The sequence below is a fragment of the Perna viridis genome, chromosome 10 (genome assembly GCF_037379345.1).
Source record: "Perna viridis isolate PV_CMFRI_1.1 ecotype Kerala chromosome 10, ASM3737934v1, whole genome shotgun sequence".
Classification (NCBI taxonomy): Eukaryota; Metazoa; Mollusca; class Bivalvia; order Mytilida; family Mytilidae; genus Perna; species Perna viridis.
This window is the reverse complement of record NC_142454.1, coordinates 1,660,087-1,673,355: the sequence shown is the minus strand read 5'-3', so window position 1 is coordinate 1,673,355 and position 13,269 is coordinate 1,660,087. Positions and strand designations below refer to the sequence as shown.

Sequence of the window (13,269 nt, the reverse complement as noted above, 5' to 3'; positions counted from 1 at the left end):
AGGGATCTACAACGATGTACAGATACAGTCACACATTCGATATGTCATTAATTTTCATATTAATATAATGACTGTTAAGTTGAAATGAGATGAATAACATTCGCTAATCTTTATTTGTGCAAATTTGAATGGTATTCCAATACTCAAATTATCACGTATGATGAAATTTTCCATTTCTTTATTCAGACATTTTGACAGCTATCTTAATACTCGCCAATGGTGGGTCCAGAATAGATAATGAGCTAGTCTCGAATGTGAAATATGATAGCGTGTTCCAGGTCGAGTCAAACCAAGGTGTTTAAAATTGGAAGTCATTGCTTCTCCGCCAAGCAAGTAGTTCTAAGAAGAAAGGCGCGTATATGTTTATACAGCTTCTTGTCTTTTGTCCCAATTGTTACGATGTTTGTATTCTGTATCGATTTATCGATTTGACGAGTAAAGTCCATATTCAACAGGTTTTTATATTTAGTTTTATTGTTGTATTTTCCCACAACTGTCCCAGGTAACTTGAAAAAGGAGGGGGTTGAGGGCTCCCAAACATGTTTAACCCGGCCCCATACTTTATGTACCCGTCCCAAGCCAAGAACATGTAGTCCAGTGGTTGTCGTAGTTTTGAATGTTATTTGTTATTCGTTTTGCGTTGTTACTCTATAGATTAGGTTGATTTTCGTCTTTTATGAATAGTTTTACTTCATTTGTTTTGGGGTTTTTACAGCTTGACTTCTGATATGGATTTTGCCCATCATTGAAGATCGTAGGGTGGCCTATATATTGTTTTTTTTTTGCTTGGTATTCGTTGGTATTGTCTTATTTGAAATCATATCACATCTAGTATTTTTAGAAAATTAGAATTAGGTAAGAAATAATCACCATAAAACATTCCCCATTATCAGTTATTTTTTAAAACAAAAACGTTCAATCGAAATAAAATTTTGATATGAATGAGTAATCAAGGGAACCAAGGTTATAGCGGTAATCAAACGAATGCAATCCAGGGACAAAGACCAGACATGGAAAACAGACATACACAACAAAGAACATAAAGTTACTAAAATCATACATACAAAGTAACAAAGGAAATGAGCAACTCGGACTCCACTAAAAACTGGGAGCATGGACCAGGTGCACCGGTAGGGTAAGCGTCCTCTGCTTTTCTAGAAACATCCGTCGACTTGCTCATAAAAAGTCAAGTCCGGGGAAAACAATAATTATACTGCATCATAAACCCCAGTCTTCTTACCGTAATCGAATACCTGCGTTACTCTGATATATTACGAATTATATTAGTTAAAATACAATAGTTTTTAAAAAGTTAAAAATCAATACATCTTTAAGTTCAAGTGACAAGAGGAAGATAACACATTCAAAATAGTCAAAGAGTACATGTAAGTACAAATAAAAATTGTCAGACAAACGTAGCGGATGTGTCTTCATGTCTATCTATCTACCTATTTTCATTTCTATATGTATATATTCAAAATACAAACATGGCTGAAAGTTTCCATACAACAAAGGAACAAACTTCAGTGGTCTGTAACATGTGCGACGACTCATTTGATGTGAAATTCAAATGCTTAGATTGTGATCTTAGCGTCTGTGAAGATGCAGAAAAATTCATACGAAAATTAAAGCCCTTCAAGATCATGAAATCGGTAATATCAAGGAGTTACAAACTAAACGGCTTAGAAAAAAGAGGTCATTCCCCGAAAATGTCTTCTACACGAGAATGAAGACTACATAATGTTTTATGAGGACTCTCAGTCTTTGGTTTGCGCTTCATGTCTTCTGACTAGCCACCAAAAGCATTGGTTCGTTGATAAGACTATTATTGTTGAGAGGATTAAAGGTTTAGAAGGATTAAAAAAAAGCCATTGATGGTAATATTCGAAATGGATTACAGTCAAAACTCACTTTTCTCAAAGAACTTATCGATTTCCATCGCAAGAACAGGAGGAGCACAAGGCAAAGTATTGAGTCATCAGTTGAGGATTTCCTGAAAACTATTGAAACCGCAGCCCATAATCGAAAGTGGAAGCTTTTTGAAACACTTTAATGCAATTAAGTCAACCGTCCAGCCTCAAATAAATGATTTAAATAAGACAGCAAGTAATCTAAAGATTGTCAGCGATGAGTTATCAAATAAGATAAGTAAAAGGGATTACTCGGAATTAGATGTATTCGATTTGAAAATGAAAGACGCTAAACAGCAAGTGAATGAGTTACCCAATCAGACTTACAACACAAAGCGTCTAGAATTCAAGGAGACTCTTTTTTTATGAGAAGGTCATATAAGAAATAGGAAATTTTGAACTGGAGTCGATGTTTAGTGTGCAAAAGTGTTCTATCTCTCGTTTTCTCTTTGACAAAACTCTTTTCTTTTTTCCGAATAATTTTAAACTGGTAGGAGAAAATATATACGTGGCAGATTCAACATCAGACTATTGTGGACGTCTCATAGCGTTAGAAAAATATTGAGAACTGAAGTTGACCTTTGGTGAACACTTAGAACATTCGCTCAACATTGCTGACATTTCTATTACACCACTCTCAAACATTGTTATACTCGATGTCTGTCAGTTATTTCGTTATATCTTCGTCTAGTAAGTCCAGAGGGAACACTTGTGGAGTCCGTCAGTCTTAACAATTTTGGCATACCTCGTCCTTACTGTATGACGCTGTCAGGCCATGGAAAATTAATGGTTGAGAGTGGAAACGAAGGACAAAATGTGCATAGTTTCATATACATTGAATAATTATTCGTTATTCCATTTTTTTTCTCAGAACATTGATTATCAGAAATAACATTTATCTAAAACTTAAAATATCAACTCTTGATTTCAAAGTATATTTGTTAAAGTTATAAGTCACTAAATACTAGGCGACTATATATGTCTAAGACATAATGAAGACGCCTTCCAATCTATTAGCCTTAATTGTACTACTGTCTGCACAACGTAATTGTTTTAAACAGAAAGTAATCTGATCGAATAACATTATTTCAAACATGATGCGTTTTGAAAAACAAAATTGATAATCAATTAACGCGTCTTTTAAAAAATAATTTTATCGACCTTTTTATCCCATGGACGGCAAAACTCAGAAGCTTGAAGACCGAGCAATTTTCCCCCTTAAATACTGTCGTTTTAATTATTAGTAAGTACTAATTATAATAACGTAATGTTGATAGCATGTGCCAACTATTTAACATTGATTTAGCCAGGCATAATATCATTCCGCATTCCTTATTTCTATTTGGTTGCTTCATTACTAAACAAAATCTAAGTGCACTTTTTCTTTTGTACATGGTTGTGTTAGCATTACTCGTTCTCCTGTTTTGTGTTTATTATTAAACTTGTTTTCTTCCTTTCCTTTCAAGACCTTGGTTTGTAAGTGACCGATTGAATTTGCTTTCCATTTTTTGTCTTTTTATCTTTAAATCGTTTTTTCTTACTTGTAATACATAGAAAATTATGAAACATACGTTTTTCATATTAAGGATAAACACCGAAACCCATGAACACATGCCAATAAATATCATTTTGGAGAATAGATATTCAAAACTGCAATTTTCAAGAGTTGTCCTAAAAATAAATAATGTGTGTTTCAAAGCAAATGCAAACGAAGGTCCCTTGTAGAACCATCGTATTTATTAGGTTATAATGTCAGTATAAAGATTCTTACTATGTCATAACGATAAGGAATTCTGACTTGTAACAGTTATCTTTAAACTATTTCCGATATAATCAAAATTTTGCTACATATCAGTAAATCTTTAGGACATGACCATCTACATTTCTACGCTTCTTGTGTTTGTTATTCACACATATGACGCAATTGGTGTTAATAGACGACTTCTTCTGAATGATCCTGATGTGATCATACACAGACTAGCCACTATGGAGAATACCGTGGCAGCCCTTAATACCACGTTACAGCAGGTGCTCGCTGTCAACCAACAACAGGAGAACACGATACATCAGCTCGACCGACAGTTACAAGTGGTGGCACGGAACTCAAGTAAGTACTTAAGCCAATTTACCAAGTTCCGAGATGACACGTTTGGGCTGGAAGCCCCTTAGAATATTCTTTTTTCTTCATTCATTCTTCTGTTAGTTCTATATAACAAAACAGCACCCATCTACTGTGATTTTAGTAATTTATAAATGTAAGGTCAACCATTTGGTGCAACGTCAATGTATTTCCACAAAATATTTTTTTAACAACACAATAAACGTCTTATCGAATATAGTTTTTGTTGTAATATGCATTGATAGACCAAGCTACTACACAAAAGGATGCACCGGTAGCATAAACTTCCTCTGCTTTTCTAGAAACACCTGCCGAGTTGCTAATAAAACAAGTTCAGCGTAGACTAAAGAGGAAAGCAAAACTATGACACCTTGAACAAATCAGCTTTCATGGTGCAGATGAATACACTGTAACGATCCACGAGTTCATGACTGAAAGTGTGTTTACACTGATTGAAGACCTTCTGGTGATCTCTGTAACTATTTACAATTTTTATAGAGGTTATACGATGTTGCATCATCATATCTGTTCATTTTTATATTATACCGAATATCTAACAAAAGTTTAATTGTGTTTTCTTAATTAACTCATTTAATAAATTATTTTTCTTATTAATTTCAAAGACATTAACCTTTTCCCGTTTCTCTTCTGAAATATAATATATCTTTTAAATTGGAAAATCTGGAATTGTTAGGAAAAAGTAATATAGAAATGTATGTAAACTTAAAAAATAAAAAAAAAATATCTTGTTACCAAAACCAAGATGCATTGATATTTTTTTTTAAACTTCATGTTGCAGCGAGTAAGGCTATTATGTATATTGTGCCAATTAAGCTGCAAATAAGAACAAAAATTTAAAATAATAAAAAATACATGTAGTCATCTTCTAAATTACAATAAATACATACTTTAGACTGTCTTGGGTGGTTCTCCATTTAAAAAAAAGTTTTTGGTGGTATTATATATTGTAACAACTTCCATCTAAAAAAATAATTTGTTTTCCTGTTAATATTTAAAAAATAAATGTGTAGACATGTAATACATCATTATCATTTAAGATTTGGAGATCAAACTCTAATCTATTTACATATCCCAATCGGAGTTTCCCGGTTCCTATCAATTTCTTAAAGAGTAATTTCAATTAAAGCATTTTACTTACCAGAGTAAACCATCTCTGTATCGTTATTAGGGCATTGTTTCCTTCCCCATCTTATATACGTTGATCCAGTATCTGAAAAAGTAATCCAGGGACAAAGACCAGCATGGAAAACACACAACAAAGAACATATAGTAACTAAAATCATACATACAAAGTAACGCCGAGTCAAGTCAAGTCCGGGGTAGACAAACGAGGAAAGGAAAACTATTTTAAGTGATAAATATGAATTTATCTAAATCTTTGTATAAACGTTTAACGCCGACAGCAGATTTTGCTGCTAATTCCGATACTAGTACATCAACCAATCGCTTAGGAATGGATCGCTTAACAATATTTATATCTTAAATCCAATTGGATTTGTTTTTTCATTTCTTTAAACTGATTTCTTGTGACTTTTACATCAAGAATGCTATTTACAAATATGATATTACTTTTGATCCAATTAGTATATGTTTAACATTTAGTTGCTAGCTTATCATCGTTTTATTTACTTATTATTCCAGATCACTTGTTTCCTAATATCCACAAAAGTGTTTGGTTCCCTTGTCATATCGCCTTAAGATAAGCTCCAACAATAAAAAATTCATCCAGAAATACTGATATGCATAAAATATTACAATTTTACAATTAATGGTTTTCCATGTCTGGTCTTTGACCCTGGATTAAATTCTTTTGATTACCGCTATAACCTTGGTTCCCTTGATTACTTTTTCAGATACTGGATCAACGTATATAAGATGGGGAAGGAAACAATGCCCTAATAACGATACAGAGATGGTTTACTCTGGTAAGTAAAATGCTTTAATTGAAATCATTAAAATGCATTTGATAACTGTTTTTAGTTAAGTGGATGACGTATACATGTTACGAACAGAATGGAATGGAATGGGTATCAAGACAATTATGCACCAGAGGTAGTGCGATGTTCAAAAATTAAATCTTAAAATCTAAGCATGCTAAAAATTTTATTAAAACGAATTATATGTATCATGAATTATACATATATCAATAAATAAATAAATAAAATAAATAAATAAAAAAAAAACAAATACAACTACAAAGTCAAAAGACGATAAACACGTGCATCGTAAATACACATTGTAGATAAGTAATACAAAAACTTAAAAGAAGCAAAATTCAATAACAGACAACTGACAGGTTAATTTATTTTAGTAATGCAATGAAGAATAAATATACTAAGAGTTAAAGTAACATGCGTTAACATATTTTGACATTACTTTTGTCAAATTGAACAAACATTTAAAATAAAAATAATTATTCATACTAAGTAAATTCATAATAAAGCACTACAAAGATAACATTACTGTTTTATCTTCGTGTACTCTTGTATTTGACCACTTTAAGGAGTATCATGCCTTTTGAAAATAATTTATTATCAACACATAAAATCAAATAATAACTTGTGTTTACTTCAAAACACACAATTGTAATAAATATGTGATGCATGTTTGTACTTCTCCATAAAAGTGTCCAAAGCATATTTCTGTATATATATATATATATACAAAATGTCTACTTTCCCTGAAGGTTATGCAGGTGGCGGTCATTATGGTGAGAAAGGTTCAGCGGCAGAATATGTGTGCTTGCCCCCTGACCCTGACTTCGGTAAGAAAGTTGGAGTTGATGGGGGTCGGATGTATGGTGCTGAATACTACACTAATTTCTTTTCGTCTGATTCTAATGGTGAGGATGTTCCCTGTGCATTATGTAGAGTAACATCTGCTTCGTCTGCCGTTATGATACCCGGCAAGAACTCGTGTTATAGCGGGTGGAAACTAGAATACTATGGATATCTTGCCGCTGGATACCATGATCACGATGTAGCTACATCTTATGTTTGTGTTGATGTTAACCCTGAATATATAGTTGGTGGTCTAGATCAGAAATATGGAAAATTATTTTATGGTGTTCTTGCCAAGTGTGGATCATTGAAATGTCCCCCATACAAACAAGATGTTCCAATCACTTGTGTCGTGTGTTCAAAGTGAAGCTGTACATTATACTAAGTTTACTGCCTTTTGTTTTGCCTTACAGAATTATATTGCTATACTCGAACTGGTATTTTTAATGTTAAAACATCAATAAAGTATACTTAATGTTTACTTACATGTGTTGGCCAAACATTTTCAATGGCCATGAATATTGTTCAATACTGTTCACTGATATGATAAACACTATTTACCCATTAAAGGTTTTGTGAATTCGGGGACGTGAAGGAACCCATAACCTTTAAGAACAAATTATTTGAGTGTGTTTTGCAAAGTGCTTTGGTTATATCTACGATTGTTGGAAAAACAAAACAGAAATATAAACTAACAAGAAAACAAGAAATGGCGTTAATGTTGATTGTATAAAACCTAAACTGAAACCAAACCGAAGCTAATACAGCAGGATTTATTAAATATGGTTCTTCTGCTTGTATTCTTTTAATTTTGGACCATTGATCAAATTCAATATTTTCCTCCATGATTAAGCATTTAACTCGGTGGTGAGATAGTGCGAGTTTGAAACTATGTCATAAAGATATGAAATCAAGTCTGAAACGTATCTTATGTAGAACACTATCAAAAGTTCATTAAAGCAATCAAACATGAAAGTATATTTTTGTTTGCTGTTTCTTATTATATTCAATGAATATGATGCCTACGGTGTTAAAAAACGGTTACTTATTAATGACCCTGATGTGATCATACATAGACTAGCCACTATGGAGAATACCGTGACAGCCCTTAATGCTACGTTACAGCAGGTGCTCGCTGTCAACCAACAACAGGAGAACACCATACAACAGGTTCTCGCTGTCAACAAACAACAGGAAAACACCATACAACAACTATAAGGCAGTCACAAAATACTAGTAAGCTAGTGTTTTTTTTTATTTAACACAAACCTCATACAATTCCAAATTCATACAACTGTGGAGAAACAAGTTACAAAGATAAATTTGTCAGATTTTCGGTCAATACCAATATATTTGCCAATTAATTATTTTTATATTACTTATTTTCAATATATAAGATTCTGACCTCGTATTCATTTTATGTAGTTGTTTTGAAGGGAGATACCTTTGTATACCATAAGTTTTCTTCGAAAATTTCAGTAAAAAATCAATCATTTTTCCAAATTTTCGGTGAAGAATTTTGTTTGTCCATAAATGAACATGATTGAAAAAGGGGATATAAAGTTTGAGGTTATAGATCAAACCATGACTTTAAATCTACCATCTGCATAGGGCTATTAAAAAAATTCCAAGATTGAAACACAAGGTTATTATTATCTTTAAAAATACTTCAACTTTGTGATATAACACAATCTGATTGTTAGCTGTACGATTATCAGACAGAAAATCTCTCTTTATGAAGTAAACTCAGAGATAGGTTAATGAAGAAAGAAGAATGGCATTCAGGAAAAACGTCGCACAACTGCTAAGTAGCATAGTAAAAGAACAGATTAAGAAAAAGTGTAGACACGTATAGCTTAATTCTTTATTATATGCTGTTGTTAAAAAAATCCCATTATGTTTTTGACAACAATGTGCTAACGGTGAGATTTCTAATGTGAAAAGCGCTACAAGAAAAGTTTAAGTTTTTTTCTTAGGCGTCATTTTTCAAAATGTGAACAAAAAGATGTAACGAATTATGGGTACCCAAAGGGAAAGGTTTGAGAAAATGAATAATACTTTGTAATAATGATATTTATATGTCTATTCATTAACGCAAAGAAATGTTTAACTAGTATCAGAAAGCCATGTGATCTAAATACGGAAACCTGTCCTTAATACCGAATACTAGCACTGACAGTTTTGTTTTGCCCTTTTCGAAGGAAAAAAGCAATATGACCTTCATGTGAAAGGGGGAAAGAGTGATTTTTTTTTCACCATGCAAACTTTAAAAGGGTTAGATGGGTGAATTCAAGGTTTGTTTCTTACTTTGAAATGTCTGTTGCGTCTTTATTGTATTTTTGAAGAGATAGAATAGTTGTAGATGTTCCTTCTATCCAATCAAAACACAACAAAAGACGCAACAGACAATTCAAACTACCTTACACTCAAACAAATTATAGCATAAAAAATACAATACAAAACAATAAAAAACAATCTAAGAAACAAAGCGGAGCAAAGCAAAAAAAAAAAAACAAACAAACAAACAAAAAAAAAAAAAACACAAAAACAACAAAAAACAAAAAACAACAAAAAACCAAACAAACAAACAAACAAAACCAACTAAAATAGCAAAAATATTACAAAACAAAGCAAAGCAAAACAAATTAAACAAATAAAAAATGCGTAAAAATAACAACAAAAAAAAATAACCCAAATAAAACAAATTAAAATAAACGTCTATCTGACCGCACGGAACATCTTTGTCTTGGTTATACGTAAACTGATGTTAAGGCGTTGATTGCTAAAAGGTCCAGAAGGATATCAGAAAATATTAATTTATTGTTGATCGCACTGTTGTCGAGCGAGCAGTTTTATTGTTCTTTCTCAATTTTCCTCGATTCTTAGCGTACCGCCGATGAGGATCAAGATGATTTTAATTAAAGAAATCAATAATTGTCCTTCAGATACCGGCTGAACATACATAAGATGGGGAAGGAAACAGTGTCCTGATAACCAGACGGAGATGGTCTACTCAGGTGAGTTAAATGCGATGGTAGTTAGTGAATTTACTAATGGGCGTCATGCTTTTGCACAAATTAAAAAATATAATGAGTTTAGCAACAGAACTTACTAAAACCAAATCGAATTTGCCTGCGACAAGTTCTCCTCTGCAAAATGACACCCAATCTTTCCTATATTACATTATTAATTAATTGCCTTTATCACATTATGATATTGCTCAGCCATAGAACACGTGTTGAATCTCAGTCGTCTTCGTGTAAGTCAACGTGTAGAAAGGCCTTCTCAAAATCAGTTGACCTGGCAACTGGTTTCGCTCTTAAACGAGAATCTTTGCCAAGTCGTTGAGATCCGTTGGTTTATCCATTAGGGAATCGTTTAAGCTTGGTGCATCATTCGACCCATGACAACTGTAATCATGTACGGTTCTTATAGGCGTTGTACTAGAATTTTTGTTTACCGGGTGACGCGGAATATAATGTATCTTGTCTGATGTTGTTGTCGTTTGATCTATCTTCTCTGGTTCATGCTCCCAGTTTTTAGTTGAGTCCGAGTTGCTCATTTGCTTTTTTTACTTTGTATGTATGATTTTAGTTACTTTATATTCTTTGTTAGGTATGTCTGTTTTCCATGTCTGGTCTTTGTCCCTGGATTTCATTCTTTTGATTACCGCTATAACCTTGATTACTCTTTCAACAAACGGTCGGCATTCCAATGGCAACAAACTGTGCTCCTCTACCTGCTGACATATTTCTTCACTCTTATGAGGCTGACTTTATAGCTGATCTGATCCAAAAGAAAGAATATCGTTTAGCTAGATCCTTTAATCTCAGTTTCCACTATATAGATGACATATTATCTTTAAACAATCCTAATTTTGGAGATTTGATACATCGCATCTACCCCAAAGTACTTGAGATAACGGATACTACAGACACTGTGAAGCCAGCCTCATATCTTGACATACACTTAGAAATCGATGGTAAAGGAAAATTGTTGGCCAAACTTGATGACTTTTCATTCAGAATTGTCAACTTTTCTTTCATCTGTGGCAACATCCCTTCAGCACCTGCGTATGGAGTGTTCATACTTTTTGTATCGGGCTACAATTCTAACAAATAGGCTTCTGGAGCAGGGTTATGTTGCTACAAGATTGAAGTCATCACTACAGAAGTTTTTTGGTCGTTATCATGAACTCGTGGATCGTTATGGTGTATCCATCAGCACCATGAGAACTGATTTATTCAACGGGTCATAGTTTTCCTTCCCTCGTTTGTCTACCCCGGACTTGACTTTTTATGAGCAACTCGGCGGGTGTTTCTAGAAAAGCAGAGGACGCTTACCCTACCGGTGCACCTGGTCCATGCTCCCAGTTTTTAGTGGAGTCCGAGTTGCTCATTTACTTTTGTTACTTTGTATGTATGATTTTAGTTACTTTATGTTCTTTGTTGTGTATGTCTGTTTTTCATGTCTGGTCTTTGTCCCTGGATTACATTCTTTTGATTACTGCTTTAACCTTTGTTCCCTTGATTACTCTACCACACTTCCACATTACATCATTGAACAAATATTCCATTTTCTTATCAAATGGTATTTCGATAATCAAAATATATTTGCTGCGGGAAAGTTTATCGGTAGGCTGCCGGTATTCCGATAGGCACAAATAAAATTGAGTTTTTTAAATACACTGCTGAAATTTACCGTAAGGAGTTGACTTAAAACAAAGCTAATAAGGACAGTTTTAATTGTCCTGTTCTAGATTTGGGTGTTTTCATTTTACAAGATATACTCAAATTAAAGGTTTCGACAAGAGGGACGATTTTTCAATTCAAATTGTTAATTTTTCCTTCCTTGACGGGAACGTTCCTTTGGTTTATTTATACGGTGTTTCGTCCTACTTCTTGCTATAATTTTTTACCTTAGCATTTGCAAGAATAATATTTCTTATACTTAGGTATTTTATTATGTTTTCAAAATATATTGTTTGTTAACAAACAGACAACTGTATGATCAATTGCATGAATAAGTTCTTTAGTAAAGTACTCTATTCTATGTTTTCTAGTATAACGATGGGGTTCAAAAGTACTTGTATAAAGTTCAAGATTAACGAATCCTTCGTAACATTATTATGTTAATTTGCATGTAAACATAATTGCTAATTTTAATTAGTATTTGCATGAAGACATTTTATATATTTTCAATAAATCCTGTGGAAAGTGTTTTCATTGATATTCCTAGTTCGAGTGAACCAGGTGTGCTTATCAGTTGCTTTTGGATTTGGAACTAGCTTACAGAAACCGTTAGTACTTTTTCGAAGTAGATAGAGCGTGTTGTCCTTTGTCATATGTGATAAAGTGGTTATATTCAGTATTGATCTAAAGAGTTACAGCCGAATTCAAAGGATTTATACTTTATGTGCCTGTCCCAAGCCGGGAACCTGTAATCCAGTTGTTGTCGTTTTTTATGTTAATTGTTATTCATTTTACGCTTTTTCTATAGATAAGTTCGATTTTCGTATTTTATGAGAAATTTGATGAATGTTTCCTACGTTAAAGGATGTTGAACTTAGACATTTTTTTTTTTTTTGGGGGGGGGGGTATTACATGTATCATCAGGACACAACACATGGAAATTTGTAACATGCACTACATGTATGTTTTTTTTTTAAATTTGTTTAGTGTCTGTATACATATTGAATCTGACAAATATATGAAGGTGACGCAGGTTCAGACATGTATTGGTCTTGTTTTAAGAAAACTTAAGTCTTTTGCAATTCACAGCACTGGTAAAGCCAATACACCATTTAACTATGAAATGTAGTTGATATACAGTACTGCATAAGTATTCATCACATAATATTTTTTTAAGACCTCCTTTTATTTAGGTTATGCCGGAGGTGGTCATTACAGTGAAAAGGGTTCTGCAGCTGAATATGTTTGTTTACCGCCAGATCCTGACTTTGGTAAAACTTCAGGTTCAGATTCCGGTCGAATGTACGGGGGAGAGTACCATTCAAACTTTTTTGCTTCAGATTCATATGATGAGGATGTTCCATGTGCATTATGTAGAGCGACTAGTGCTTCTTCTGTCATCATGATTCCTGGCAAGAATACTTGTTATAGCGGATGGAAACTAGAATATCATGGCTATCTTGCGTCAGGCAATCACGGTCATGATGTCGCCTCTTCGTTTGTTTGCGTTGATATTAATCCCGAATATATACTAGGTGGTCTCACGCAAAACCTTGGTAAATTGTTCTACGAGGTCCTTGCCAAGTGTGGAACATTAAAATGTCCACCTTACAAAAACAACCATCCCCTCACATGTGTCGTTTGTTCAAAGTGAAATATAAGTACTAGTATTATGAAGTTGTTTTTGTTTGATATTTCCATGACGGAAAGGTGCTAAAACTGATGACGATATGATTTTTTACTTGAAT

At 33.3% G+C, this 13,269-nt stretch overlaps 1 protein-coding gene and 1 pseudogene across 2 annotated transcripts; both read left to right on the top strand.

Moving 5' to 3' along the window:
- Positions 1 to 1,418: 1,418 nt before the first annotated feature.
- LOC148604108 (short-chain collagen C4-like) lies at positions 1,419 to 7,273 on the top strand. Its single transcript, XM_088548457.1, has 3 exons — positions 1,419 to 4,017; positions 5,904 to 5,975; positions 6,737 to 7,273. The coding sequence occupies exons 1-3, from the start codon at positions 3,780 to 3,782 to the stop codon at positions 7,195 to 7,197; spliced, it is 771 nt and encodes a 256-aa protein (XP_088404583.1). The 5' UTR covers positions 1,419 to 3,779; the 3' UTR covers positions 7,198 to 7,273.
- Positions 7,274 to 7,751: 478 nt separating this feature from the next.
- LOC148604107 (short-chain collagen C4-like) lies at positions 7,752 to 13,194 on the top strand (annotated as a pseudogene). Its single transcript, XR_015915864.1, has 3 exons — positions 7,752 to 8,052; positions 9,755 to 9,847; positions 12,715 to 13,194. The product of XR_015915864.1 is annotated as a short-chain collagen C4-like (transcript).
- Positions 13,195 to 13,269: the final 75 nt, after the last annotated feature.

Excerpts from the sequence above, each read along its gene's own strand:
- LOC148604108 (XM_088548457.1), top strand. The coding sequence starts at position 3,780 with ATGACCATCTACATTTCTACGCTTCTTGTGTTTGTTATTCACACATAT. Across the intron at positions 4,018-5,903 it reads AGTGGTGGCACGGAACTCAA|ATACTGGATCAACGTATATA; the intron begins GTAAGTACTTAA and ends TTACTTTTTCAG. Across the intron at positions 5,976-6,736 it reads TACAGAGATGGTTTACTCTG|GTTATGCAGGTGGCGGTCAT; the intron begins GTAAGTAAAATG and ends CTTTCCCTGAAG.